The sequence below is a fragment of the Leucopleurus acutus genome (genome assembly GCF_964270905.1).
Source record: "Leucopleurus acutus genome assembly, chromosome: 19".
Taxonomy (NCBI): Eukaryota; Metazoa; Chordata; class Mammalia; order Artiodactyla; family Delphinidae; genus Leucopleurus; species Leucopleurus acutus.
In genome coordinates this window covers 21,879,548-21,907,311 of record NC_139161.1, presented here as the reverse complement: position 1 = coordinate 21,907,311, position 27,764 = coordinate 21,879,548, and the positions used below count along the sequence as shown (strand labels likewise).

The 27,764-nt window shown below is 45.5% G+C and overlaps 1 protein-coding gene across 1 annotated transcript; it reads left to right on the top strand.

Annotated features, from left to right (window-relative positions):
* Positions 1-27,520, top strand: SOCS7 (suppressor of cytokine signaling 7). The gene is made up of 10 exons (XM_082861819.1): positions 1-1,051; positions 8,843-8,907; positions 11,228-11,332; positions 11,810-11,911; positions 12,797-12,927; positions 13,391-13,559; positions 16,026-16,154; positions 22,485-22,620; positions 23,037-23,190; positions 27,186-27,520. The coding sequence occupies exons 1-9, from the start codon at positions 84-86 to the stop codon at positions 23,158-23,160; spliced, it is 1,929 nt and encodes a 642-aa protein (XP_082717945.1). The 5' UTR covers positions 1-83; the 3' UTR covers positions 23,161-23,190; positions 27,186-27,520.
* Positions 27,521-27,764: the final 244 nt, after the last annotated feature.

Sequence of the window (27,764 nt, the reverse complement as noted above, 5' to 3'; positions counted from 1 at the left end):
CGGCGGGCGGGGCTCCGGAGGGGCCCGGCCTAGTCCCCACCCCAGCCCGGCTCCCAGCCGCCCGCCCTCCCTCCCTCTCCCCGATGCAGGGGGCCGAGCTCCGGGATGGTGAGGCGGCGGCGGCGGCCGCTTCGTACCGCGTCCTGAGCCGCCTGCTCGGCTATGGAGAGGCGGCCCCCGAGCCAGGCCCGCCGCCGCCGCCGCCTCCGGGCCATGGCCCCGCGCCGCCACCCTTCCTCGCGCGGCCGGGCCCGCGGGGCTCCCGGCCGCCTCAGCTGATGGTGTTCCGCAACGTGGGTCGGCCGCCGGAGGAGGAGGACGCGGAGGCGGCCCGGGAGCCGGGACCCTCGGAACTGCTGTGTCCTCGGCACCGCTGTGCCCTGGACCCCAAGGCCCTGCCGCCGGGGTTGGCACTCGAGCGGACCTGGGGCCCGGCGGCTGGGCTAGAGGCGCAGTTGGCGGCTCTGGGGCTCGGGCAGCCTGCGGGGCCCGGGGTCAAGACGGTCGTCGGGGGTTGCTGCCCGTGCCCGTGCCCCCCGCAGCCGCCCCCTCCGCAGCCCCAGCAGCCTGCTGCCGCCCCGCAGGCCGGGGAGGACCCCACGGAAACGAGCGACGCGCTGCTGGTCCTGGAAGGCTTGGAGTCGGAGGCCGAGAGCCTGGAGACTAACAGCTGCTCGGAAGAGGAGCTCAGCAGCCCGGGCCGCGGAGGAGGAGGGGGCGGCCGGCTTCTTCTGCAGCCCCCGGGCCCTGAGTTACCCCCGGTGCCCTTCCTGGTGCAGGACTTGGTCCCTCCAGGGCGCTTGAGTAGAGGGGAGCAGCAGCAACCTCCCCCACCCCCGCCTCCTCCTGGGCCCCTCCGGCCGCTCGCGGGCCCTTCTCGGAAGAGCTCCCTCAAAGTCCGCCTCAGTCGCCTCTTCCGCACGAAGAGCTGCAACGGTGGCTCCGGCGGTGGGGATGGGGCCGGCAAGAGGCCTTCCGGAGAGCTGGGTGCTTCAGCTGCGAGCCTGACAGACGTGGGAGGCTTTGCGGGCCGGGAGCTGGACGCGGGGAGGTGAGACCGGCTGGGGGGCGGTGGGGCTGGCTGACCGACTTCCTTTTCTTGTTTCATTTCCCTTTTATTCTACTGCTAACACGATCCTGACAATTCTTAAGGTATGGTCTTCATAAGGAGGCGGAGACTTGGGGTGAAAGGTGGTGACATTGCCCATTAGGTTAGAGCTGATTGTGGGAGCAGCCTTCACTCTAAGAATTCACTCGCGCGGTGACACTTATCAGCTGGTTAGCATCTCTCTAGTTGGGCGATGATTCCAAACCATCCCCCCCCACGCCCACCCTGTCCCAGCTTTTAAAGTTTTTCCAAGATGTCTGTCTACCATTACCCCTGGCAGGGGGCTTGATGGAAAGGTGTAGCCTTTGGGGCAAAAAGTTGGTGTTGTGTTTGACCACCTTGCTTATTCTTTCTGTGTACCAGCACCCCCTTCACACTCACACGTGCAGATGATGTGACAGACTTGTGTAGTTGTAGGCCACCAGTCAGTTGGGCATCTCTGTTCAAAGTTTTAATGTTTTCTTGGTTGATTTCTTAGATATACTTGGTATCTCAAGCCTGTGTGCTGACCACTGTGAGAATAGAAAATAGCCTTGCTCTCAAACCCACATGAGGAGTCTAAGTACGAGGTATACTCATGTACATTAGTACATGAGTTCTAGGCCAATTGATGAAAATTCCAAACTTAGACATTTTTTTCCTGCATTTCTGAAGGGTGGACGGCGCTCAGATATCCAGTGTTAGATTTGTACATCGGTTTAGAAAAGCTGTCAACTTTTGTGTCAATGAAATGAGACTTCCCTTGTGGTAACTGCCATTGTGGTTTGCACTGTTGAGTGGGTTCTTAGAAAGATTGGAATTGGTTTTGATGCAGCTCATGTGATAGATCCATGAGATGCACTGGCAGCCACAACCCAAGGCTGAAAAACATTGAGAACTACTGTTCACCAGAATCACGTGGGGAGCTTTGGGAAATGATCAGAGGGCCAAGACTGAATCTAGTCGGTCCTAAGGTGTGATCTGGACTGGAAACCACTCATCCTTTCAAAGGAACTTGTACTTCAAGAGGAAAGTGTGGGGTCAGGTTTTTTTTGTTTGTTTCTTTTTGTTTTTGCCATGTGGCACGGGGGAATCTCAGTTCCCTGACCAGGGATGGAACCTGTGCCCCCTGCAGTGGAAGCACAGAGTCCTAACCCCTGGACCGCCAGGGAATTCCCTTGGTCAGTTTGACTTTGTTGCCTTTTCTGAACAGCTGGGCGGGGGGCTTATCTTGGGGATCAGACCAAACCCAGACTTCCTGAGGAAATCAGTAGGTTGATGCGTGTTGCCCCTTCAGGTAGATGTATGTTTCCACATTTGCCTCCCAATGAACTCACGCTGGGAGCTCAGGTCTGGAAAAGTGTGGCTGCTGAAGCAGCTATTTCGTGGTAGGCTCTGCATTCGATGCTCCATGTAACCAGTGTAGATGAAATTTTCATCAGCTGGGGGGAGGGCAGGATTGAAGCTGTGGGTAATGACATAGGATAGATTGCTAGTTTTCTTGTGGTTTGTCTTGCCTTTGTTCCATATTGACCAGGACTTGGTCTAAGATTCCAGAGACGCCAAATAGGAGGTGTGGCGTGAAATTAGCTGCTACGTCTAATAGATTAGGAGGAGGAAAAGGCATATAACATTATACGGTTTTTTGCATTTGGAAGCAGAATTTAATGGTCATTGGCTGCTCTGTGACCAACCCTCACACTAAGCACAATACAGATTTCTACTGCAGAGCAAATTGGGCTGTAGCTCTGCAAAGAAGCTTAGTTCAGGGCACTGGAGAATTACATTTTTTGGTCCAAGAGCTTTTTCTGATGAATTGGAGAAGAGCTAGGTATTCATGTATGAATGTTTGGTTGACTGCTGTTAGGAGGCAGCATGTTGTACAGAGAATGTGAACATTTAGATTCCATGTAGGACTCCAGCATCAGCTGTGGGATGCGGGCCAATTTTGTCTTCTTCATACTTCCCCCGTTTTTTAATCTGTAAAATGGGAGTGATTCCTGTCTTGTTCCTGTCCTTATAGGAATAGAGTGAAGACAAGAGAAATTGAGATGGAATATTTTGTGCTTTTGGAGGAGAAGCAGTAAGATTGAACTGGTGATTTTTTTTTTTTAGTGCTTAGGATTTGGTGCTGTTAGATTTTCTTGTTAGCTTCTCCACAGCTTACTATGTGCCAGTCTTGCTGGCAGCCTCGCAGCTGTGAGAAGCTTGATAAGTCTGGCCAGGGTAGTTGTGATTTCTATGGATCTGCACCTCCTTAGTAAGTCCGCCCTGTTGGGAGGAAGGATAAGTTTGGATTTTTAGCTTGTGCTCTTGTTTTGATTGGTAGGACCTGGAAGCCCTGAGAAATGTCAGTCTTTTGCCAGAAGGTATATGCCTGCCTTCTTATTGTTGGAGTTAATTACGAGTCTCTGCAGTCTTTGCTGTATAATTTGGGGCTTTTACAGTAACCTCTGGGCATGATTCTCTTTGCTCTTCTCAGCATTTACCTTCCCCACAGCTATTACTAGAAAGTACCTCCTACAATCATTTTTTAATTTTATTTAATTAATTTATTTTTTTGGCCATGCCGCACGGCATGTGGGATCTTAGTTCCCTCACCAGGGATAGAGCCTGCGCCCACTGTGGCGGAAGCGCAGAGTCTTTTTATTTATTTATGTATGTACGTATGTATGTATGGCTGCGCTGGCTCTTCGTTGCTGCGTGCGGGCTTTCTTTAGTTGCAGCGAGCGGAGGCTGCTCTTCGTTGTGGTGTGCTGGCTTCTCATTGCGGTGGCTTCTCTTGTTGCGGAGCACAGGCTATAGACACATGGGCTTCAGTAGTTGTGGCACGCAGGCTCAGTAGTTGTGGCTCACGGGCTCTAGAACGCAGGCTCAGTAGTTGTGGCACATGGGCTTAGTTGCTCTGTGGCATGTGGGATCTTCCCAGACCAGGGCTCGAACCCGTGTCCCCTGCATTGGCAGGAGGAGTCTTTTTTCTTTTTTTGGCTGCGTTGGGTCTTCATTGCTGCGCATGGGCTTCCTCTAGTTGCGGCAAGTGGGGGCTACTCTTTGTTGCGGTGCACGGGCTTCTCATTGTGGTGGCTTCTCTTGTTGCGGAGCATGGGCTCTAGGCATGCGGGCTTCAGTAGTTGTGGTGCACAGGTTCAGTAGTTGTGGCTCACAGGCTCTAGATCACAGGCTCAGTAGTTGTGGCACACAGGCTTAGTTGCTCCACGGCATGTGGGATCTTTCCAGACCAGGGCTTGAGCCCATGTCCCCTGTATTGGCAGGTGGATTCTTAACCACTGCGCCACCAGGGAAGCCCAAAACGCTGAGTCTTAACCACTGGACCTCCAGGGAAGTCCCCCTACAATCATTAATAAGGCTTAACAGTTTACATATTTTAACATTAAGCAAACTTTAGTTCCTTTCAGATGCTTTAGAGTCTGCTAAGTTGACCTTCCTGGATATACAGAGTCTTAGGTCTAGTATGAGTTAGCTTAGGTAACTCTTTTGAAGTGAAGGAAGAAATGGGCCCACCAGCTAATCAGGTTTCTGTTCTGAAGAACTGGGCTAGGCCGTGTAACACACATATGTTGGGATTCAGAGAGCTGGGCTTGATGCCCGTGGGCTTCAGTGTTATATACGATTGCTATTTCAGGAAAACCAGTGAAGTTCCCTTGTCTGTTTCACATATGTTTAGCTGATTGTCTTCCTTTGTGTTTGGTGAGAAATAGCATTTGATCTTACTTTTTTGAATCATCACATTATACATACTTGGTTGGAAATGGGTACCTTGTTCATTTCTCAAGGTTTGTTTTTTTCTTACTTACCAGTTGAGGATATTACTGGCAGTCTTCATAGTTGTGAGGTGGAAAAATGGAGAGCAGTTCTGTAGTGGTTTCCTATCTGGGAAGAAAGATTCAATTCTGGAAAGAGAGGCAGGCTCCCTTGGCATCAATTTGGGGCCCTGCTGTCGTGGACAGACCTGGCAGACATGAGAAACCCTTTTCTCTGTTTTCCTGGGTCTTCAGGTCTAAGGGGTCTTTTTGAGAAAGAGCATGACATGCTGAGAGCAAAATGATTTTATGGTGTGGTGAGGAGGGTCTGATTTTTTTTTTTAAACTCCAAGTGTTTTTATTTTTAAAACTATTTATTTATTGGCTGCATTGGGTCTTCGTTGCTGCGTGCAGGCTTTCTCTAGTGTGGAGAGTGGGCACTCTTTGTTGTGGTGTGCGGGCTTCTCAGAACTCAGCACGCAGGCTCAGCAGTTGTGGCGCACGGGCTTAGTTGGCAGCATGTGGGATCTTCCAGGACCAGGGCTCGAACCCGTGTCCTTTGAATTGGCAGGCAGATTCTTAACCACTGTGCCACCAGGGAAGTCCCAAGGAGGGTCTGACTTTATGTTTCGGTTTTGGGTCCATATTCTGTTGATCTTTTTAACTATTTTTCCATGAAGTGGTTGTGGTTGACAAGCTCTCTTTTGGAATGAGCAGCCTGGCTTCAGAAATCTCTGTCCATTTGAGTCTTGTGTCTTTTACTTCTTAACATTTTGTCCACTGACATCATTCCTAAGGTTTTGGACCTTGGGCTACACCTCTGGGCTTTTCTCTGGAAGTTCCCTCCATAGGTTCTTTAGTTGGTTTATGGTGGAGTTTCAGATCTGACCGTGTTGCACAGATGTCTGTGTATTGGAACTAAAAATGAACATGTGGTTTTTGTGCCTGTAGCTCAAGAGCAGACACTGGCTTACGATGTGTTGGAAATGGCAGAGGCTGGCTGACTTGGCACTGTGTGCCTTAGCAGGGGCAGAGGTAAATTGTGGCCGCAAAACCTGATATTTGGACATCCTACTTTAGAAGTTAGAAAAGGACATGTGTAAGTCTTAGGACACCATAGAGGGGATTTATGGACAAGAGAGGGAAAGCATTACTATTTCATTGTTTATATTTTAGGCTTCAAGGAATTTGAAAAGTGGCCAGTGGTTATATCAGTGTGTTGTCAGCCTGTCTAGTCTAATGAACTCCTTTTATCCCACAGATCTGTTGCTATACAGTTAGTAATTTGCAGAGTGGAAATGGACAGAGGCATCCTATCTCTGTTACCTGCAGCACAAGCAGTGCATAGCTGACACAAAGGACTACTTGCCTCAGAGAAGACCTTTACCTAAGGTCTTCTGCTGCCCCTGTCTTGTTCTGCCATCTGAGGCATAGCCCACCAAGTCCTACCCCACACCACCCGTCAGGTTTTTCTGCTGCTAAGATGCAAGTGGCCCACTGGCAGAGTTACAGTGGCTTTAACTTTGTACCCTAATGCTTGTCAAGGTGGTCTGGGGAGGAATAGAATAATATGGGAATGTAGTATAGAAGGGTTAGTTAAAAATGTTATCTGGAGCTGTGTCATTCATGTTGCTCTCCAAAAAACAGCACATCCAGCTTAGAATGGTTGTCACTTTAAATGTTTCATATATACAAGAAGAGATGTATAAAGTGTATGTACAATAATAATAATGAAATGTGTACCTGGGTAACCATCACTAAGCTTAAAAAATAGAATGTTATCAGTACCTTTGAAGACCCCTGTGTGTTACTTCCTGATTACATCTCGCCCTCCCCCATGTAACCAACCACCATCCTCAATTTTATGTTCATCATTCCCTTACTTTGTTTTTTATAGTTGTCTAGATTGGTCTTTTCATGAATGACTGCCATTAGAATGCTCTCAGGATCCTTGAGACAGAAACGGTTTTGGATTTTCAGTTAGACAATATCTCCCCAAAGAGAGAAGGAAGCACTCATATTTATTATTAGCCTTTCAGCCTCTTAGACCTTCTACTTCTTTAACCTTCCTTATTTGCCAGAAAAAGCCATCCTAGGGCTCTCAAATGGCTCTGCCTGGGTTTAGAGTCGTATGTATTTCTTTTTCTAGATCCTAGAAACTATGATTTTCTTCAAAATGCCAGGGGCGGGGAGAAGATGAGCTGGAGTGAGAAGGCCTCCGCAAGATGTGTGCGTTTGGGTACTGCTGTTCTTCAGTGCTTGGCACTGAGGAGGCTCGTCCCCAGTATGGGCAGATGGCAGAGTAACGCAGCTTCCTTTGAAAAGAGGCAAACTGCCAAATGGCTGAGGTGTGAACCCTTCGAAAGGCCAGTGCTTTAGGTTTCTGCTTGCTGAGTTTAATGTTGTATCCACAAGTTACTGAATAAAAATCAGCTTGAAAGCTCTTCAGTCTTAAAGTTAATGTCCAGTGGAATTAACTTTCCATTCCAGCCCTCTGGAGTGTTGAAACTAAGCTGCAGACTGCCATGAGCAACTTTTATAAATAGAGGGACTGTGTGTGCTTGTGTCTTGTTCTGATGTAGCCACCTCTCCTGTGTGTGCTGTGGGCGGGGCGTTGACAGTGGGCACCATCATTAGACTTCTCAAGTCTCATCATGGAGGCGGCCGCAGAGGGCGTGTGAGATAGGTCAGGAGAGGGATTCCGGCATCTTGGCTGTTTCTGAGTAAGGTCTTCACAGTATGGTTTTGAAATTCTGTTTGAAGTGAGTTCTGAGAAGCGCAGACATCTCTGTTAAAACATAAATGAATAAAGATCTTCCAAAGTCAAATATTTTAAAATAGGATTTCATTTTGGATTTTCTTTGCTTCTGCCCCTGTCTATCGTGAAGTTGAAGTTTTCAACCTTTGGGTGAGAGTAATTTTGGAAAGTGAGCCAGCTACAAGGTGTGGAGTCAGGCATTTAATTTGGTGGTAGAATTTTTTTTTTAAGCCTGATTTGTTGACATATGATTTATATACCACCTAAAATTCACCTTTTTAAAGTTGCTCAGTTCTATTAATTTTGGCAGATGTCAACATCATAACCTCTGCCATAATCAAGGTATAGCATATTTTCATCACCCCCTCAACTTCTTTCCCTTTCAGTCAATTCAGTCATTCTGAGGTGAGTTTTTTGAGCTCAGCACGTTTCTAGCCAGAAAGTCTTTGTCAGAGTCTTTTGGATTTCTTTCATTTCTCGCCTAAAAGCCAGTTGAAATTGGTGTGTCTTCACAGGAGATCTGGGTTTTCCAGCTGGTTTGGGAGCAGTATCAGGAGCAGTCCTGGGGGGAGAGCTGTGACTGGCAGCTCTCAAAGGGGAAGAGGCCGTCTTCTTTGGGTGCCAGGCAGAGCTCCTAACTTGAAGAGGCTCCCCTTTGGTTTTGACCTATGGCTTGGAGGCATTTTGCAAAAATCAGAGTTCTTACTGGTTGAAGATTGCATGTGTATCCTATAGTGCTGTCCTCAAGTCCAAAAATCTTGCCTGATTAATTTTGGGACTTCCTGCTCCTAGGAGCAGGCCCAGAGGGAAAGCTGGTGCTCTGAGGTGGCACCTGTTCAGGTCAAGAACCTTTTTCTTGGCTCCCGTGTGAAAATCAACTCTGTGTCCGACTTGCTTCTTCTAGAAATGGACTTACTAATTACCACTCAAGGTGTTTTAGTCTTTTAATGTGATGGGTATGGAAAGCTCCAAAGAGATTTCTTATTGCTTTGTAGGCTGCTGAATTCTGTAGCCAAATCTATTTAGGAATTGCCTTAATTGTTTTATTCTCCCCCTTTAAATTTTAGGCTTTATTACAAAAGTGTGGCTGACAACGACTAGGGTTTGCTTTGTTTTTTGGTGCATCTGGAATTGAGTGTTGCAGTGATTTTTTGTTATTGTTGTTGTTGTTGCAGTGATTTAAATGCATGTGTATTCATTCCGCACCTCATTCTCTGTGTGCTTCTCACCCCTCAGGAAACCCAGGTTGACAAGAACTCAAAGTGCCTTTTCTCCAGTCTCCTTCAGCCCCCTGTTCACAGGTAAGGGTGATCTCTTTCTTTTTCTTCTGACATCTGAAAGCACGAGTGTTCTGAGACGAGTCAGAAAACACTTGCAGATGCATCTCAGAGGGAGCTTCAAGCATGTCTGCAGTTATTTTCTTCATTTCGTGCCTGCTGGGTTTGGGGTGAGGCTATTTTTATGGTGTGAAATGTATTCTTGACTTTGGATGTTTTATAGTTTGAGGTAGAGACTGCATGCTGGTAATTATGTGGCCCTGGCAGTTATGCAGGCTTTAGTTCAGGGTCATCACATATAAATTAAAAGTAGAAATTACAAATTTGTAGGCTCATAACGCATAAAGGACTCCCCAGAAGTCATACAGTTCCTGTCCCTGCTTCCAAGGGAGTTCATGGATGATCTAATAAACATGATCCATGATGATCTGGTCTATTTTTAAAGACTTTGGGCAAAGGGGATCACATGAACTCTTGTCTTACCCATTTTAGGGGCTAGCAGTTCTTGCAGCTGTTAAAGGGTTCTTCACTGAGTCTAATTTAAGTCTCTCCTCTTGCAGCAGGGAACACAGTTGCTAAAGTAGGAAAGCGGCCAAATGTCCTTTTGCCTTCTCCTTTAAAGGGGGGCTTTTTCTGAGAGGGAGACCTTTTGTTTTGTGAGTCAGGTGTGAAGCTCCTGCTTGAGTGAGCTGTAGAAAAGGAAGTCTGGAGCTCACAGCCTCAAATCTCAGAAACTGAGTGCTCTTCACTGGGCATGGCTGAGAAGCCTTTAAACCGAATCCCAATTTCAAACTCTTTTGGATACTGTGTCCCTCAAAAAAGATGATTGCAAGAATTCTGATCTGGGACTGGACATTTCCAGGAAAATGTTAAGCCAGCTAGTGGAACCCCCATCACTGGGTAGACTGCTGTGAGCTGTCAGGACAGGTGAGTTGGTGCCTGCACTAGGCACAGGTGGAGAAGGAGGTCCTCTGTTCATATCCCCTCTGTTCTTATCCCAAGCAACGAATTAAAGGATCTTATCCTGTAGCAGAATGTCTTTCTAGTTAGTAGTTGTTTCCCTTTTAAAGTAATGAAACCCACATTTGTAGTTTCAGGTTCCACGTTCTTATTTCAAAGAGCCTTAGCTCTCTTGAATTACATCCTTTAAGTGCATACATACAATCTAGACCTCTCTGACCCTTCAGGAAACCTGGGCTCATTGCATTGCTCTGGGCAGCTAGGCTCTCAGTCATTAAGCTGTGTGATGAGTTCCTAGAACTTCCACTGATGACTTTTGGAAGAGCTTTTCTGCTTATCTTAATTAGTGTTCAAGACCTTTGTTAAAAAAAACCATATTAGATTCTGAAAACCCAGCTTCTGGCCTTTTAGAGATATTTGTTACCTCATTTTCTTAACTGGGAAACATTAAAATTCTAGCTGAGGGGTAATTCAGCTTCCCAAATAAGAAGAAGGTGTTGGAAATAACACCCTAAGGGCCAAATTACAGAAATCCCAAATTCTGAGTTGTGGATCAGGCCTACCAAAACAAACTTATTCTTGGCTGTCAACCTTTTGTCGATAAAATACCCTTCGTTCTCTGGTGATTCAAGTGGAGAGAGGTTAGACGGGGTTGGGTGGCAAGAAGGAGTGTATATGGCAGAGAACAGAACTGCGTGACATGCTGGGAAGTAAGGAAGCCATGTGCCTGACTTTTGGCTGCCTGAGGAAGTAGTTAATTATTAGGGTTGTAAATGCACTTTTCGGCCTTTGCAGCCTCAACTATTAGGAATTAATGGATATCTGAAATGGTTGGTTCTCTTATGAGTGGATATCCTGGAAAACCTAGATGTGGAAAGCCCTTTAGGAAGAAGGTAGAGCTAGCATTGGGGCCTCTATCTGCATTCAGCTTAACAGCTCTTACATTTTAATGGCACTTGCTCTCCATGTCCATTTGGGCTTGTAACAAGCTGCTTGCCTTGCTCTCCGAGGCAAAAACTGGTATACAAATCTGTAAAAAATAAGTGGTGTGGGTTCTATTTGAATAAAGAAGACCTCTTATTCAAGGTTATATCCTCAGTGGCAGAGCCAGGATTAGTTGGCTTTTCAACTGTCAATCCCATGTTTTTGTCTTAAAGATCCTTGATCTTTAACAGGGTTAAGGAATGATGGAACTTAAAATTGACTTCTCAGGTGGTTTTTTGGGGCAGGGGGTGGGATTCCAGCCAAGGAGCTTAGATTTTGAGCTTTCTGAGAACCATGGACCTCTCTAGCCTCCCTTGCTTACCCTCTGTTTCCCTTTGCTTCCTGGCCTCGGCTTTGGGCAAGGTGCTACTGTAACATGCTTGCTCCATGAATCCCTCAGGTGAAACAGTGTCACTTGTGGACGTGGACATCTCTCAGCGGGGCCTGACCTCTCCACACCCTCCAACTCCCCCTCCTCCTCCAAGAAGAAGCCTCAGCCTCCTAGGTATAGTTTCCTCCCCTCTCTGTCTTCTTGCCCTAGTGGGAGGGTGAGCTCTATGGACCTGTTGTTCCTTGCCAGGAGCCAAACAAGCTCCTGGGTTTCTATTGATGGCCCAATTATTTCTTGTCCCTTTCTCAGCACCCCTGTCCTCTCCCGAAGTGGTTAAATGGGTCTCTTACCTGCATGCTATAACATCTACTGTCCATATATGGATTCGATCTTTATTTATTTATAAAGGGTATTTATCTTGCTCTGAATCTGCTGCTAGTGGGCAGCTTTAGGGATATCCTTACTTTCCTGCTTTCAAGCCAAGGAAACCAGATTAAGATGATTGTTGCCCTGTGTGCAAAAAGACAGGGTGAAGGTCAGGCCATCTTGCCCCAGAGGGCAGCCTGATGATCCTTCTCCCTCTCCTCTGCCTTCACCTTGCTCATTCTGTGCCCATATTTCTGAACCTCTTGCTTTTGTTCTCTCTTCTAGATGATATCAGTGGGACGCTGCCTACATCTGTCCTTGTGGCTCCGATGGGGTCTTCCCTGCAGTCTTTCCCCCTACCTCCGCCTCCTCCACCTCATGCCCCAGGTTAGCTTAGCCTAGAGGCAGGACTTGCAAGAGTGGGGAGTACCAAGTGATATACTTCTGAAGGATGGGAGAAATTTATTTATGGAAATAACAGAATTTATGAGAAAGCTTAAATTGTATCCCCTTGGCTGGACCAGAACTCCTTGGAAATGAGGCCAAGAACTGGTTTTTCTAACCCGTTTTCTTTATGGAGGTGAATCTGATTTTTGGTAGAGATAAAAGACTATTGGATATCTTTGTCTCTTTGCTGCTGAAACTGTTTTGCAGTCTTTGAGTGAGTATCATTTAGGAAACTGCCTTAATTTTAGTAGAGGGAGGAGGTTTAATATGTTGCTGGTTTTCAAAGTTCTGTGGTTTTTCTAAGCTTTTTGCATTTACTGCAGCCTTGTAAATAAGTCCCAAGCATTCAGTAGCCCATACCTGCTTTGCCAGCCTCCAGTACCCAAGGCATAAAATGAATGAAATGAATTATTTTCTACTCACCTGGCAAAATCTACTTGCCTGGCAAAATCATTGCTCTTCCCGGGCAAGTAAGCGAGTCACTATTTCCAAGGCTGCTTTACTGGCACTTCACCTCGAGGTGGGAGAAGTTGGAATCGCTCTAGGCTGGTGAAGGCCCTGAAGTAGTCACCTTAGTCAGGTTAGTGAGCTGCTCCTTACCCCGGGGTTAAACGCCCCCACCCATCCTTCACAGCTTACACGAGCCCACACAGCTTTTTGTCCCAGCCCATCCAGCTCTTCCCCACTGCTTTGGCTTCCACCCTTTCCAGCTTATCTTCTAATGCCTTGCCCCTCTTCAGTTAGCCTCTTTGTTTTGGGGGTCGGTCTTCTTGAGGTTGGGAACAATGAGGGTCGACAAGTGACCGCCACTCTCTTGCCCTGCAGATGCGTTTCCCCGGATCGCTCCCCTCCGAGCAGCCGAATCCCTGCACAGCCAACCCCCGCCACCCCTCCAGTGTCCCCTCTACCGGCCCGACTCAAGCAGCTTTGCAGCCAGCCTTCGAGAGCTGGAGAAGGTAAGTGGTGCCTCCTCTTGCGTTCTCCTAATTCTGTTCCAGCTCCCCTTTTATTATTTTTAGAGGAAGAGTAGTTTCCTTGCCTCTGTATTTACAGTGACAAAACAATATGCTGCTATTATTAGTTCTATAAGAGATGTTGTAAAATTGAATCTGAAAAAAAAAATCTGAATGTGATGGAGAAATGTTTACATAGTTAACCCAGGTCGCTCTTCTCTTCTTTGTAGGGCCTTGGTAATGGAATTGTAAAATTATTTTTCTGTTACTTTGGAGGCCTAAAAGTGTGATGAACCTGGTGTTCATTGCTAATGGTTGCTTTTACCTATTGCAGCTTGGGACACTCCTAGCAGCTTTTACCTATTGCAGTGTTTTGGAAACGGGGTTCTTGTGGTAAGAGAAATTGTGCTGAAAACTTTGACATTTCTCTGTTCTGTTAACTACTTGACCACTTCTTCTTTGATAGTGTGGTTGGTATTGGGGGCCGATGAATTGGGAAGATGCAGAGATGAAGCTGAAAGGCAAGCCCGATGGTTCTTTCCTGGTACGAGACAGCTCTGATCCTCGTTATATCCTGAGCCTCAGTTTCCGATCACAGGGTATCACCCATCACACCAGAATGGAGCACTACAGAGGTGAGAGGTGCTGGCATTTGAAGGAAGGCTTCTTCCCCCTTTGCCTTTTCCTACCTTTGCTATCTGACTTTTTCATTGGAAGGATTCATAGAAATGGAACTGTGAATGGGGAGGAAAATCTCGTAGACTCAATTGAATATTGATATGGGCACTGGTTTCGATCACTGGAAGAAATGTTGGTGGGGGTTGGGAGGAGCCTAAGGGTGCCGTTTAAAAGTATTCTCAGCATCTTGTCTACTAAATTGGAGAGTCTGAAGAAGAACAGAGCAAAGCCAGTAAAACTGTCTTGGTAGAAGGAAGAAATAACCTAGGACCATTAGACACATTCTTCCAAACTTTGGTTTATAATTAAACTTACCATCTAGAGATATTTACTATTAAATCATATATACAAAGAGGAGAATTTGTTGATCCTGTGACTGTTCTGCTCTGAATTTCTTTGCCTGGAAGTCACATCAGCTCTTCTTGCCAGGCAGCATGGTGATAATTATGTCTTCTTTTGGTCAGCTTTGTAGTCTCATAGGAAATAGTCATCAGAACTCTATGAGAGTTTGTGGGATCAACGTACTTTAGACTGTCTGTCTTCCTTCCTGGCAGTACTTCCCCCTCTGTGGTCCGGTTGTGCTTAATATTCCAGTGATGTCGAGAAGCTGACTTGTTCAACACTGCAGTCTGGATGGGCATTCTGTATTTGACTTGGGCCACAAACTTGTGATGGTCATTGGTGGTAGGGCTGGCTAATACATCCTTTGTCAAAAATTTGTAATATGCTACAAATTTAAAAAGTGTGGAGAACTCTGGGGAGTTTCAGGGACTTGCCCCCCTATCCCTCATACTCTTCCCACATGTGATCAACTTCAAATGAGCTATATTAGGTATTGCATTTCAAGTAAGGGGCTCTTTCATGCTCAGGCACCACTGTCTCTCTCCTGCTCTCAGCCATGTTCTGCGGGATTTATTTGGTTTGCTTCTCTTGTTAGACAGGAAGTACCTGTTTAGGTCAGCATAGCTTTGTCCATGGTTTCCTCTGCCCCCATCTCTGCTTTCTTATTTATTTATTTTTGCCTGCGTTGGGTCTTCATTGCCGCGCGCAGGGCTTTTCTCTTGTTGTAGTGAGCAGGGGCTACTCTTCATTGTGGTGCATGGGCTTCTCATTGTGGTGGCTTCTCTTGTTGCGGAGCACAGTCTCTAGGTGCACAGGCTTCAGTAGTTGTGGCACACGAGCTCAGTAGTTGTGGCTCGTGGGCTCTAGAGCGCAGGCTCAGTAGTTATGGTGCACGGGCTTAGTTGCTCTGTGGCATGTGGGATCTTCCCGGACCAGGGCTCAAACCCGTGTCTCCTGCATTGGCAGGCGGATTCTTAGCCACTGCACCACCAGGGAAGCCCCTCCACCTCTGCTTTCGAGATGCATGAAGAGAAAGGAACTTCAGTCCAAAGACCTGAGAATTAGAGAACTGTGGGGTAGACTGCTGCCTGTTTTCCTGCTGTTTCTAAAAACAAAAATCAAACAAACAAAGAAAACAAAGCATTTCAGAGTGAAGTGCTTTTATAAACCTGTTAAAATGATGTGACTAGGCCATGGAAATGAAGAATGAATGCTTGACCTCTAGGTTCCTGATAGGTGAGATGCCAGGAATGGGAGGGCGTTTTCAAATGGTTCTCCAGTTACCTTTTGTTCAAAGGGACTTTTCTTCCTTGAATAAATGGAATTTTTAATAGAAGCCTGTGGGCCTTTCAGTTGCCAGCTTGCAGTGGAACATTTGTCTTCGTCTTTTTAAGTGATCTTGTGAGAGTAATTAGGGAGACTCACATCTATAGTTCTCTTGAGTGATTAGTATCCCTTTTGTGACTCCTTTGGATTTAGTGCTTTAGTTGTTGGAGTTTTTTTGTTGTTGTTTTTTTTAAGTCATGGGAGTTCAGATTCCCTTTTGCCTTCGGGATTCTAAAGTTTGGGGTGGGATCTTTGTAACACGTTGGAGCATGGGATTTTAGAAGTTACAGAAGAAAAGACTTAGAATTTGATTTTTGTGCCTAACACACATATGAATGAGTGAGACCCACAAAACTGCTGTTCTTGTCTTTCCTGGACTATTCCATGCATACTTGAAGACTTAGATATTTTTGAGGGTATGTCATTTAAACTCGCTTTTGCTATAGCAGTCTTTTCTTTATGGTCTGTGGTTTAAAGATTCATGTTCATAGCCGACAAAATCTATTTATATCTCTTTTTCTGACTTGAATTTATTCTTGTTTAACAAAAACCTTGTAAGACCTAATTTATGTCTTATTAAAGGCAACATCTTTCCATTAGTTGTGGAACAAGCAGGAACAGGGACCTTTGTCTGACTCAGCTTGACTAAAAACTACCCTCCCAGAAGTGAGAATCATTAAAATGTTCAAGCCAGCCTCTCAAATCTTTTCGAAGTAAGTTTTGCATTTTTACCTCTCCTTAACTTTCCATGGCAGGAACCTTCAGCCTGTGGTGTCATCCCAAGTTTGAGGATCGCTGTCAATCAGTGGTGGAGTTCATTAAGAGAGCCATCATGCACTCCAAGAATGGGAAGTTTCTCTATTTCTTGAGATCCAGGGTTCCAGGTAAGGCTATAGTTACATTAATTATTTAACTGACTTGGGTATGATCCAGTGTAGGATCTCTACCCCCTCCCCTGCATCCCCCCCTAAAAAAAAAACCAAAACCAAAAACACTTGAAGCTTTTTTACCTGAAGCTTTTCTTCCTGGCTCTTGTAGCAACCACTCTTCCTAGATCCCTCTCCTGCCCTTGTATTGAGAAGGAATTGATCCCTTAACATATTGAGAAGGAATCTTTGCTTCTTTGATCATATGAATGAAAAAACTGATCCCACCACTGATGTCCAGGAGTCATGTGAATATTTAACTTGCAGAGGTATCTCGTTGTCCCTGATCCAGGCATCTCACACTTACATGTGAAACAGAGAGCTCTTAGGTCATCTCCTTGGGGAACAGGGAAAGTAAAAGAGTATTCACTAGAAATGGTGAGTGTCAAGGAGGCTGAATTTAATAGCAGTCTGCTCTGTCCATTTGTACGAAACTTTCTGTCAAAGAGTAGATACTTTTTATTTACCTATTTATTTATTTATGGCTGCATTGGGTCTTCTTTGCTGCGCGCGGGCTTTTCTCTAGTTGCGGCGAGCGGGGGCTACTCTTCGTTGTGGTGCGCAGGCTGCTCATTGCAGTGGCTTCTCTTGTTGCGGAGCATGGGCTCTAGGCACAAGGGCTTCTGTAGTTGTGGCATGCGGGCTCAGTAGTCGTGGCTTGCGGCCTGTAGAGCACAGGCTCAGTAGTTGTGGCGCTCGGGCTTAGTTACTCCACGGCATGTGGGATCTTCCCGGACCAGGGCTCAAACCCATGTCCCCTGCATTGGCAGGTGGATTCTTAACCATTGCGCCACCAGGGAAGTCCAAATAGTAGATACTTTTTATTGTGTCCCGTATCCCTACCAGTACTGAATACAGAGACTAGTCTCCATTTGGGAGCACTGGGCAGTTCCCATCCTTGCTGGTGTGGTTATGTAGTCTTTCTGCCCAAGTAGGGAGGTAGCTATATAGTCTCTATTGAAGGGTGGGGAGAAGGGATGGTTTGCAGGAATCTGCTTTTATAGTGTTGGAAAAAAGTAAAATGGCAAGCACATTAACTGAGGAATTTGTAAGATACAAACAGAACTTACATGAGAACTTCATGCTTTGCCATTGAATCAAATTAAGATTCTTAAACAAACTGGGTGCCAAGAAATTGCTGTAAAAAGACGTTACAGGGAAGCCTCCAGCGGAACATTAGTAACAGGATTGAACCAGGTTACAGGAGTGTGTTTTATAATCTTGGTGATTTCAGTAAGGCACAACAGGGTGCGAACCGTATTAATTCTCACTTCATTTAGTATTTGCCTCAGTGCTGTCAAGACAGTTGGGTCTCATGCAGTTGACTTGGTTAAAAGGAAAATGTTAGGATCCTTTCTTACAGGAACTGACTCTGCTTAGCAATCTTTAGAGTTTGTGGCTTTTGGGGTATTTATTTAACAAACAAACATTTATTTTTTAAACTCAGTATCAAAAGTAAGCCACTTCTGTACGCTCAGAGAGCTCTTAGCTTAAAAAAGGGGACAGGTAGGAAGATAAAGGCAAGAGCACATGTTAAATTCAATACAAGACATGACAGTGATTGACAGGGACAGGGTGGGTAATCAGCTCTGTTTGTGGGTGAACCAGGGAAGTCCTCTCAGAGGATTCTGAAGTCTGGAGCATGTATCTACTTGTAGAGTATTGAGAGACTTCATGGAGTCTTGGACTCCTCAGGTATAGCACGTTTCATTCCACAAATGTGCCCTGTCTGCAGAAATTTTAAGTAAGATTTTTTAACATTTTTAAGGGTTAGAGCTTGCAGTGATTGCTACTGTTTATTGAGTGCCTGTCATGTGCCAGGTACTTTGTCAGGTTCTTTATTTCAGTAGCTGTAATTTCTTGCAACAGTTAGCTAATAGATTGGTCTACTTAAAAAAAAAAGATTATTTTCATTTTGTCAGTGAGGAAACTTAAGGGTGAGGCCCAAAAATGAAGAAGATGTGGCACACATATACAATGGAATATTACTCAGCCATAAAAAGAAACGAAACTGAGCTATTTGTAGTGAGGTGGATGGACCTAGAGTCTGTCATACAGAGTGAAGTAAGTCAGAAAGAGAAAGACAAATACCGTATGCTAACATATATATATATGGAATCTAAAAAGTGGTACTGATGAACCTAGTTGCAGGGCAGGAATAAAGACATAGAGAATGGACTTGAGGACACAGGGTGGGAAGGGAAAGCTGGGGCATCAACATATGTACACTACCAAATGTAAAATTAGGTAGCTAGTGGGAAGCAGCAGCATAGTGCAGGGAGATCAGCTTGGTGCTTTACAATGATCTAGAGGGGTGGGATGGGAGGATGGGAGGGAGGCTCAAGAGGGAGGGGATATGGGGACATATGTATGCATATGGCTGATTCACTTTGGTGTGCAACAGAAACTAACACAGTATTGTGAAGCAATTATACCCCAATAAAGATCTATTAAGAAAAAAAAGATTAGAATTAAATCAGACTTCTTTTCAGAAACCATGCAAGAAATAAAAGAGTGGATTGAAATATTTAACGTTTTGAAACAAAAAACCACTCGCCTAGAATTTTGTATCAAGCGAAATTATCTTCTAAAAATAAAGGAGGAATAAAGACTTTCTTAGAAGAAAAAAAGTGAAGCCACTTACTCTAAAGGTTACTCAGTGCTGAAGCCAGGATTCAAACTGAGGCCGAACTAACTCCAAATCTTGTGCTTTATTTCCCACCCTCTGTTACGGGAAAAAAATAGCAGTAAGCCAATTGCAGGTTGAGTTTGCTGGGATTTGTGGAGAGGACATGAAGAAGTCAGAATTGTGTTTATTAGTGGAGACTGTCTTTCTAGGACCTGTGAGGAATGCTACAGGTAGGATATCCATTTGCACTTAAAATGGTAACCAAGTTGACAAGGCAAAGCGAATTAGTATTTACCCCTAGACTGTAAGTGACCTCTCTTTGAAGGATTGAGACAAAGAAGGCAAGGCCAGTGTTCTCCTTTACCATTGTTTGCTGCCTTCCTTTGCTTATCACAGAGGTCTAGGCATTCTGTGAGGCTGACTTTATTAGGGGGGAGGATTCCCATGAGGAAGTGGTAGTCATTAGAATGTAGGTTGAGCTCTGTCAGCCTGCACCAGGGATTATAACACGGTGCATTCTAAAAGGAGCCCTATTGTTTAGACTTTGGGTTGATGATAACTGAATGCCTACAAGGGGCTAGTATTATTTCATTTAACCCTTACAAAATCCCTTGAAGGGATGTTACAGTCTCCCTTTTTTTTTTCTTTTTTAAAATACAGATTAAGAAACTGATGTGCAGTGAGTTGCAGAGTCAGGATGCAACGTCAGGTTTTTCTGGCTCAGATCTAGAGCTGGATACAGTCACAGCACATCCAGACTGGTGTAAAAGGATGCCAGGGCTTATGGGAATTTTAAAGCTGGGACTAATGGGAAAGTTCTGGATGGTGGCAAGTAAGGAGCAGAAGGAATTTAATAAGTGGAATAGTTCGCATCTGGGGGAGGAATCGGTGGTAAAAATGATGGCACCTGAGCTTGGTTTGCCCCTTATCTCTTCTCATGGCAGTGTTGGAGCATGGTCATGGTAAATCTGAGGTTGCTGATTACACCTCAGTCTGGTCCATTTCACAGTTTTAAACTAAACCCCTAACACCAAGCAGCAATCTCAGAAAGAGAATGTGATCGGATTAGCACAAAACTTCTGTTGCTGTGAGAGCCAGAACTCAAAGTGAATGTGTCCTTCTTAGTTGGGAGAATCTCCATCATCTGTGAAGTGCCTGAAGAGAAAACACTTTTTGTTTTTTTTTAATCACACTTTGAATTGGATAACTCTAAGGAAATTGGTCGCTTCTTCTTTTGTAACCATCATTTAGGCCATGATTACTTGTTTAGGGCTATGTCTTCCTTGTATCCTAGAATTTCTCAATTTGGCCCTATTGACAAGTTTGGGGCTGGATAATTCTGGCCTTCAGGGAACAGTTTGTTGTGGGAGGAAGACCTGGGTGTTTGGGTGCTCAGACCTGAAAGACGTTTGTCACTCCTAACCTGCTCCTTTTTGGGGAAAGAGAGAATAGCCAAGGGGCTGGAAACTGGATTTGTGCCCAGGACCCTGGCATGAGGAGCAGAGGAAAGTTCTTGATGATCACTCTTCTACCTTGTCTTTCACTTTCGCTGCACTGGTGTCTTATGTTGGATTTATTTCCATTTCTGACCTCATCTGTTAACAAGCTCTGGATGTGAGAGCTTCAATCATTTTCTGTGTTTGCGGGCAAAACCAGGGAATATCAGAGAATTAACAGGTTTCAAATTGCTATTTGTGAACTTAAGGTTAAAAGTAACACAATTAAATAGGCAAGTATATATGGTCATTAAAATTCAAGTAGGCAAACAGTCAGATAATTGTATGCTACTTATTATCCTGACCTCTTTAAGCACAAGTCCTATAGTCCTTCTTTGGGAATAAATAATTAGGTGCATAAATTACTTTTATCTCTGAAACATCATGTTGAGTTTAGCAATATTACAACCAACCCCCCAGGAAGCTTTCTGTTTGTCATAGTTTAATTTACTAAAGACTATTTTTAAAACATGAGAGAAAGGGTAAAATTCAAAGAGGAATTTGAACCCCAATCATTTTAAAACCACTTGAGTTTAAATATATTAAAGAGAAAAATCCATGTGTGAATTTTTTTTTTTTTTAATGGTGTGTGTGGGTGGAGGAGGGCTACAGTGCTTCAAAATATAAGCCTTAGATTTGAAGGGATGGAGGTGAGAAGTCAAGAGAGACTGGTCCTGAATCAAGGAGCTGTGACTGTCTGGACAGCCCCCCTGTCAGACAGTCACAGGGGCAGGCACTCTGAGGAGACCCCCAGAGGACCCTCCTTTGAGGTTCCCTGGGCTAAACTCTTCCTCAGACAGAGCAGGTGTTCAAGGAAGGCCAGCTTTGTTGGTTCTGAGCTGTGAGCACATTCTCTCAGCTCAGTAGGCCTCAGTTTCTTCATTGTAAAATGGGGATAATAGTGCTATCTGTCTGAATATGGCTTTGAAGACTGAATGAGTTAAATGATTTTAAGATAAGCTTACTTGTTTAGCATAACATGTATTTCAATTTTTTTTAGAAAGTCAGTTGTTAACGACCATGAAAGGGCTTTGGGAGGCAATCTACAAGCTTTAATTTTTTTCTTCTCATGCGTTCAAACAAAATTTAAAAACTGGTTGAAATTAAACTCCAAAAATACTAGATATTTTATTTCCCCACAAGTTGTCTACAGAATTTCTTTTGATATGGCAATGGCTGAGAAAAGAATTCTTTCAAAGGTTTTGCAACTCAGATTCTGTCTGAGAGCACTTTTCTTGTTTACTTTCCATAGCCCCTTTGTTTATTGAAACCAGGGTATTCTTTGTTCCCCTGAATCTGTTTCAGTGTCCCTGCCATTCTGGGTGTCTCCATTCTGTGGTGTTGACCCCTGAGGAGGTTGGAATTTCCCAGCACAGAGTCTGCTGATATTGCGATGAAACATAAGAGTGTGGGGCTCCCATCAGCCGTGGCTGGCATTAGTCAGCAGGCACTTGTGTGCAGAGTAGTACCAATTCCAGCTTGCCCAAGCTACTGTAGTTGCTTTTCTTTTAAAAGCATCATCCTCTTTTCTTCTGTTCCTGTACCCAACCTAAAATTTCAGAAGCAAGGAGGGTGGTTGGTGGGGGTGGAGGGTTGGTGGGGAGTAAGAGGTAGCTAAACCTGACTGTCCCGGCTTGAAGTAAATGGCAGGAGTGACAGGCTTATAAAATTTGATCCTAGCTGTTGCCTTCTGCTTACCAGCCTCTCAGGTGGAATTTGGTGGGGACCCCTCTGAACAGCCTTTCTGAGTCCTCACCTTCAGGGTACTCTAGATGCTAAACAAGTGTCTCCCATTCCCAATAGGGATACCTTTGATTCTTGCCCTTCACTGAGAGCCTTGGGCCTGGGATTGGCCACTTGGCTCCGAGCAAAGTCTGTAGCTCGGCATTTTTTCATTGAGCTGTTCTGAAGAGCAAGACTCTTAGCTGTTAAGAGTGAGGCTGGGGAGGCCTGCAGCAGGGGAGCATAGATTCCCTTGAGTATGAAGTATGGTAGTGGTGGTATGGAAATCAGCAGTCCTTTGTGGAGGGGAGCTTTTGCACAGAACGCATAGATGAACTGTAAAGAAGCCCCATTTCCCTTCCCTGGATTCTCTTCATAAGGAAAATTATAGTTAGCTGTATAGTGTCATCTGAATATTTCTCTTGGTTTTCGTTCTTGAAGGACTGCCACCAACTCCAGTCCAGCTGCTCTATCCAGTGTCCCGATTCAGCAATGTCAAATCCCTCCAGCACCTTTGCCGATTCCGAATCCGACAGCTCGTCCGGATAGATCACATCCCGGATCTCCCACTGCCTAAGTACAATGGGGTCTTTAGAGGTGGGGCAGGAATGGAGGGTTAGTTACAGTGTTAGTGAGACCTGCAAGCTGAGTGTACAGGCAGAGCCTGGCAACTCACAGGCGTTGTCCTTTCACTTCTCCTATGTCTTAGCACCTAACTTAGAAATGTCACATTACAGCCAGGAAGGAGGAAGGTGTGTGTGTGTGTTGGCTTCCCTTCTGCAGACTCTGTGAAGGGTAGAGTGGAGGTGGTAAGAGGGAGGGAGACAGAATTATAATAAGTGAGAAAGTGGGAATTTTGTCAGGGCAACAAAGAGTCTTTGGTGTTGTCTCAACCATACAGGGATTGAAAAGAAGGGAGGGTTGAATAAAGGTGGTATTTCTTTTATAAGCTATGTATAACATTTGTGTGTATCCCTCTTGTGTTATTCGTAGGCCTCTGATCTCTTATATCCGAAAGTTCTACTACTATGATCCTCAGGAAGAGGTATACCTGTCTCTAAAGGAAGCGCAGCTCATTTCCAAACAGAAGCAAGAGGTGTTGGAACCCTCCACGTAGCGAGGGGCCCCCTGCTGGTCACCACCAAGGGTATGCCTCCACTCTGCCTCACTGTCCAACCTAGTCTCCGCCTGAGCGGTTATCATGCACTGGGCTTCATCCCTCTTCCTCTCACCCTATGCGTATACCCTGATCCAGGCATCTGTCCAGAGAGTCGCCACATTTGATCATGGAGTCCCAGGGAGGCACATACCCCAATTGGGAGAAGAGCAGATAGACACAAGAGGCTTAAAGAGTATTTGCCAAGCAACAAGCGAGTTAATCACTGAATATGTATAAAGAAAACACACGAGTGCAGCTAAGTGTGCAGCCTTCTCTCCTACTTTGGCTGATCGCCCTGATACCGCACAAATGACATATAAAGCAGGAAAGCAAAGGGGAAGAAAACTTCATCAAAGGGAACGCAAAATGCCCTTAATTGTAATAGACATGCACTTCACTGAGAGTTCCACTCTGTCCCATGGCTTGGAATATGGGGATGAGGAAAAAACAGCTTGCTCTTCTATTTAGAATTCCATCTAGGCCACTGAAAAGTAAATTGTTGAAAAGAATAAATGAATTAACTAAGGAATTCATTTATCTAAGAGGCTCTTCTCCCATTGCTACACTGCGTATTCATTTATTTTCCCATAAAATATCTTGGAATACTGGTTTGCACATATGAATTTTAATTAGTCTTCTTGGGAATTCCCTGGCGGTCCAGTGGTTAGGACTCCACGCTTTCAGTGCCAAGGGCGTGGGTTCGATCTCTGGTCAGGGAACTAAGATCCCACATGCCTCAGGGCTCGGCCAAAAAAAAAAAAAAAGTCTTCTTAAATTGCACTAATGTGAACATTGAAAGGTAGAGGGGAGTAGGGAACAAAATTGCTAGAGAATGGTGATTTTGGTAGTGTGGGTTATGTGCAGGATCTCACATTCTAGTGATCTACTGCTGGGATGCGGAGACCACCCCCAATCCCTTTTACTGAGGAGTGTCCTTTTTTTAAAAAAAATAATAATAATTAATTAATTTGGCTGTGTTAGGTCTTAGTTGTGACAAGCGAGATCTTTCGTTGCGGCACTCGGGCTTCTCTCTAGTTGTGGTGCATGGGCTTCTCTCTAATTGCAGCACGCCGGCTCTCTAGCTGTAGTGCACAGGCTTAGTTTCCCCACAGCATGTGGGATCTTAGTTCCCCGACCAGGGATTGAACCCGTGTCCCCTGCATTGGAAGGTAAATTCTTAACCACTGGACCACCAGGGAAGTCCCGAGTGTCCTTTTTTTTAAAAAAAAATTTTATTTATTTTTGGCTGCGTTGGGTCTTTGTTGCTGTGTGCGGGCTTTCTCTAGTTGCAGCGAGCGGGGGCTGCTCTTCTTTGCGGTGCGCGGCCTTCTCGTTGTGGTTTCTCTTGTTGCGGAGCACGGGCTCTAGGCACGCGGGCTTTATTAGCTGCAGCATGCAGGCTCAGTAGTTGTGGCTCATGGACTCTAGAGCGCAGGCTCAGTAGTTGTGGTGCATGGGCTTAGTTGCTCCGCGTCGTGTGGGATCTTCCCAGACCAGCGCTTGAACCCGTGTCCCCTGCATTGGCAGGCAGATTGTTAACCACTGTGCCACCAGGGAAACCCCTGAGTGTCCTTTTTAAGCACTGAATTCTTCTGCTTCTCTTCTAACCTCTTCTGTTCCCATTCCCATCCCCCATACAAAACAAACTAAGGGGAATAACCCACAGGAGTGACAGCCTTAGAGTGAAAAGTGGGCTTTAATTCTCCCCACCCTCTCAGTTCTCTTCTTAATGGGAGAAAATGACAACTGGTGTTTTTGTCCTATGGGTTTTTTTGTGGCTCAGGTGAACCCAGCTGTGTGTCTCCTCTTGGCTCTGGTGGTCCCTGATCCTGTGCTACTGCGGGGGAGAGCATGTGAGCCAGGTTTAGCAAGGAGAGAAGGAATGAAGAAGATCAAGAAATGGTATCTCCAGGCGGCTGTGGGAGTTTTAACTTAAAGGATCCTGGGCTGGATGTAGTTTCTTTGTCATGTCTTCAGTTACAGGCATACCTTGGAGATACCTTGGGTTCATTTCCAGACCACTGCAAGAGAGCAAATATCGCAATAAAGCAAGTCACATGATTTTTTTGGTTTCCCAGAGCATATAAAAGTTTTATCTATACTATACTGTAGTCTGTTAAGTGTGCACTAGCATTATGTCTAAAAAAATCTACATAACTGAATTTTAAAATATTGCTAAAAAATGCTAACCATCATCTGATGATGTGGGATTGCCACAAACCTTCAATTTGTAAAAACGCAGTATCTGTGAAGTGCAATGAAGCAAAACAAGTTAAACGAGGTGTGACTGTATTGGTGAGCTGTATGCCCTTGGAAGTGTCTCCTAAAACATCTTAGTGCTCTAATGTCTAGGAGGGTTTCTCTGCTTGGTGGCTTTGCATTGATTAGGGTGGGGAACTAGGGGGGCCCACGTACGCAACTGTGCTGTTGAGGAGTAATTGGGACCCTTCAGTTAGAGCACCATTTCTGTGGGTGCTGTGCCTTAGGAGGGGCCCCCACGAGCACAGGCACATTCAGAGAAAGGTTCAGGATGGTGGGGGGCTCCACACTTCATCGTGTGGGGAATAAATGATTATCATGGACCAGAGAAGTTTTAGGGTACGAGGGGCTTGGTGACCAAAAGAAGTATTTGATGGATTTTCCTAAGGAAGAGTGATTAAGCTTATTCTGTGTGGTTCCAGGGGGCAGGAGAAGGACCACAGTACAAGTTTTAAACAGATTTCAGTCCGACTTTAGAAGAAGCTTTTTAACAGGTGCAAATATGGAATGGTTTTCCACAGGAGTTAGTGAGTTCCCCATCACTTGTTTAGTCATTCAGCAGACATCTATAAAGTAGCCAGTGTGAATTGGGAAGAGGGTGCTGAGCAACATAGTCAAAGGCCCTGTTCTCACAGAGCTGCAGTTCTTGTAGGGAGAGACAGACAGCCACATGTAAGTAAGTGAATAGGTTAATTTCAGTTGACTGTACATGTTACGAAGAAAATAAAACTGGGTGAAGTTTAGTGTTTAATGGTAGCATACGACTCAAGTTTGAATGATCAGGGAAGGCTCCTGTGAGGACGTGACATTTCAGCTGAGATTTGAATATCAAAGAGTTAACCGTGAGAGGATCTTGGAAGCAGGCATTCTAGGCAGGGGATCCTGTAAGTACAAAGACCCTGATATGATCAGGTATAGGCTGGGGCTAACCATTTGCCACGAGTGTGGGGGGCAGTCACGTATTGGCAAAGGATTGCACTGAACTCCCGGGGCCTCTTTTTGTTGTGACACTGGGATTGTTGCTTGTAGCAAAGAATAAGCGTCATGCTGTACTTGCTCCTAGGACCCTTTGAAAAAGGGAAGTAACACTTCCCAAGGGAAAGGACTTTCAGGTGTGAAATTCAGCTGTTATGATTTCTTGTTGGTCAGGCTGGTTTTAATTTCAGAGTTCCAAGTGGGCCACTTGGTCTGTGTGTGCTCTTACCTGGAGAATTTTCTGCCAGGGTACTTGGAGTTAGGGCACAGGGTAACAGCTGGAACAGTGCCCTTCTTAAATCAGAAGGTAGAAGCTTCACTGGCCTTTGTGATTATATGTCAGCCCTCTTCAATAGCCAGAAGCCACAGGGCCTACAGCTATTTCTAGCTTGGCTCACCAGGGGTTACTCCAGGGACTCACTTTATTCAGTGCCTAGAGCAGATGGGCCTTAGGGAAAGTGTGTGGAAAATGAAGGGGCATGGGAAAGAGAGAAGGGAGGCAGTGTGTAGGACATCTTTATTAGTCATTTTAGGACCTTTTTTTGGCGGCCAGGTTGTAGGCTGCTCAGGTCCCTGTGACAAAGGCCACTGCTGCATCCCCAGCCGGCTGCAGTGTTTGTGGAAGCACTTGGCTCTCCAGGCCCCATCCTCCCTTTGAGCTGTGCTTCTCCACCTCCAGAGGCTGTTCTTTCACTCCATTTTGGTTCCACTCTATTGAGCCACTCTAATTATTCCCCCTTTTTACCTAGGCATTTGGTTGCCAAGCTCCAGTTTCGAAGAACCAAATGAAGCTACCATGAAAACGGCAGTGAAGGAAACAAGAGGAGTAGGAAGGGTTGGGATCCTCTGTGCAAAGACTTTGGTTCCCCTCGCCGCCCTGGGGCTTGGATGAAGCACACGACCAGACTCTCTGAGTGGGGCTCCACCTTGTCACGTCCAGCCCTGTGCTACTGGAACTGGATGAACTCCTTGGAAAACTGGAAGAAGTCTCAACACTGTTCCTTTTTCAGAAGTTTTGTTCTGGATATTTGCATTTCTCAGTATGGAAAACTCACCCTAAAGGCAGCTGGGGTCTGTGTGCATTGGATTGGAAGTGGTGCCAAGGGTGAGCAGATCCAAAGGAGAGGAGGGGAGGAGAGGGGGTTGCCAGTGAGGGTCATTCAGGTGGCGCCAAAGGCAGAATTCGAGTCTCCACCATTGACCTTGAGGAAGGGAAAAGAAGGAGTCAGAAGTGCAAATCAAGTCGGGAGTTTCTGAGGGCTGAGAATCTGCTTCTCTGTAGGCGTATGGGTAGCTTCAGCAGGAGCAGGGAAGAGAGGAGGGTGGTT

Coding starts and splice junctions, on each gene's coding strand:
- SOCS7 (XM_082861819.1), top strand. CDS start 84: ATGCAGGGGGCCGAGCTCCGGGATGGTGAGGCGGCGGCGGCGGCCGCT. Junction 8,908..11,227: donor CTTCAGCCCCCTGTTCACAG/GTAAGGGTGATC, acceptor TGAATCCCTCAG/GTGAAACAGTGTCACTTGTG. Junction 11,912..12,796: donor TCCTCCACCTCATGCCCCAG/GTTAGCTTAGCC, acceptor CTTGCCCTGCAG/ATGCGTTTCCCCGGATCGCT.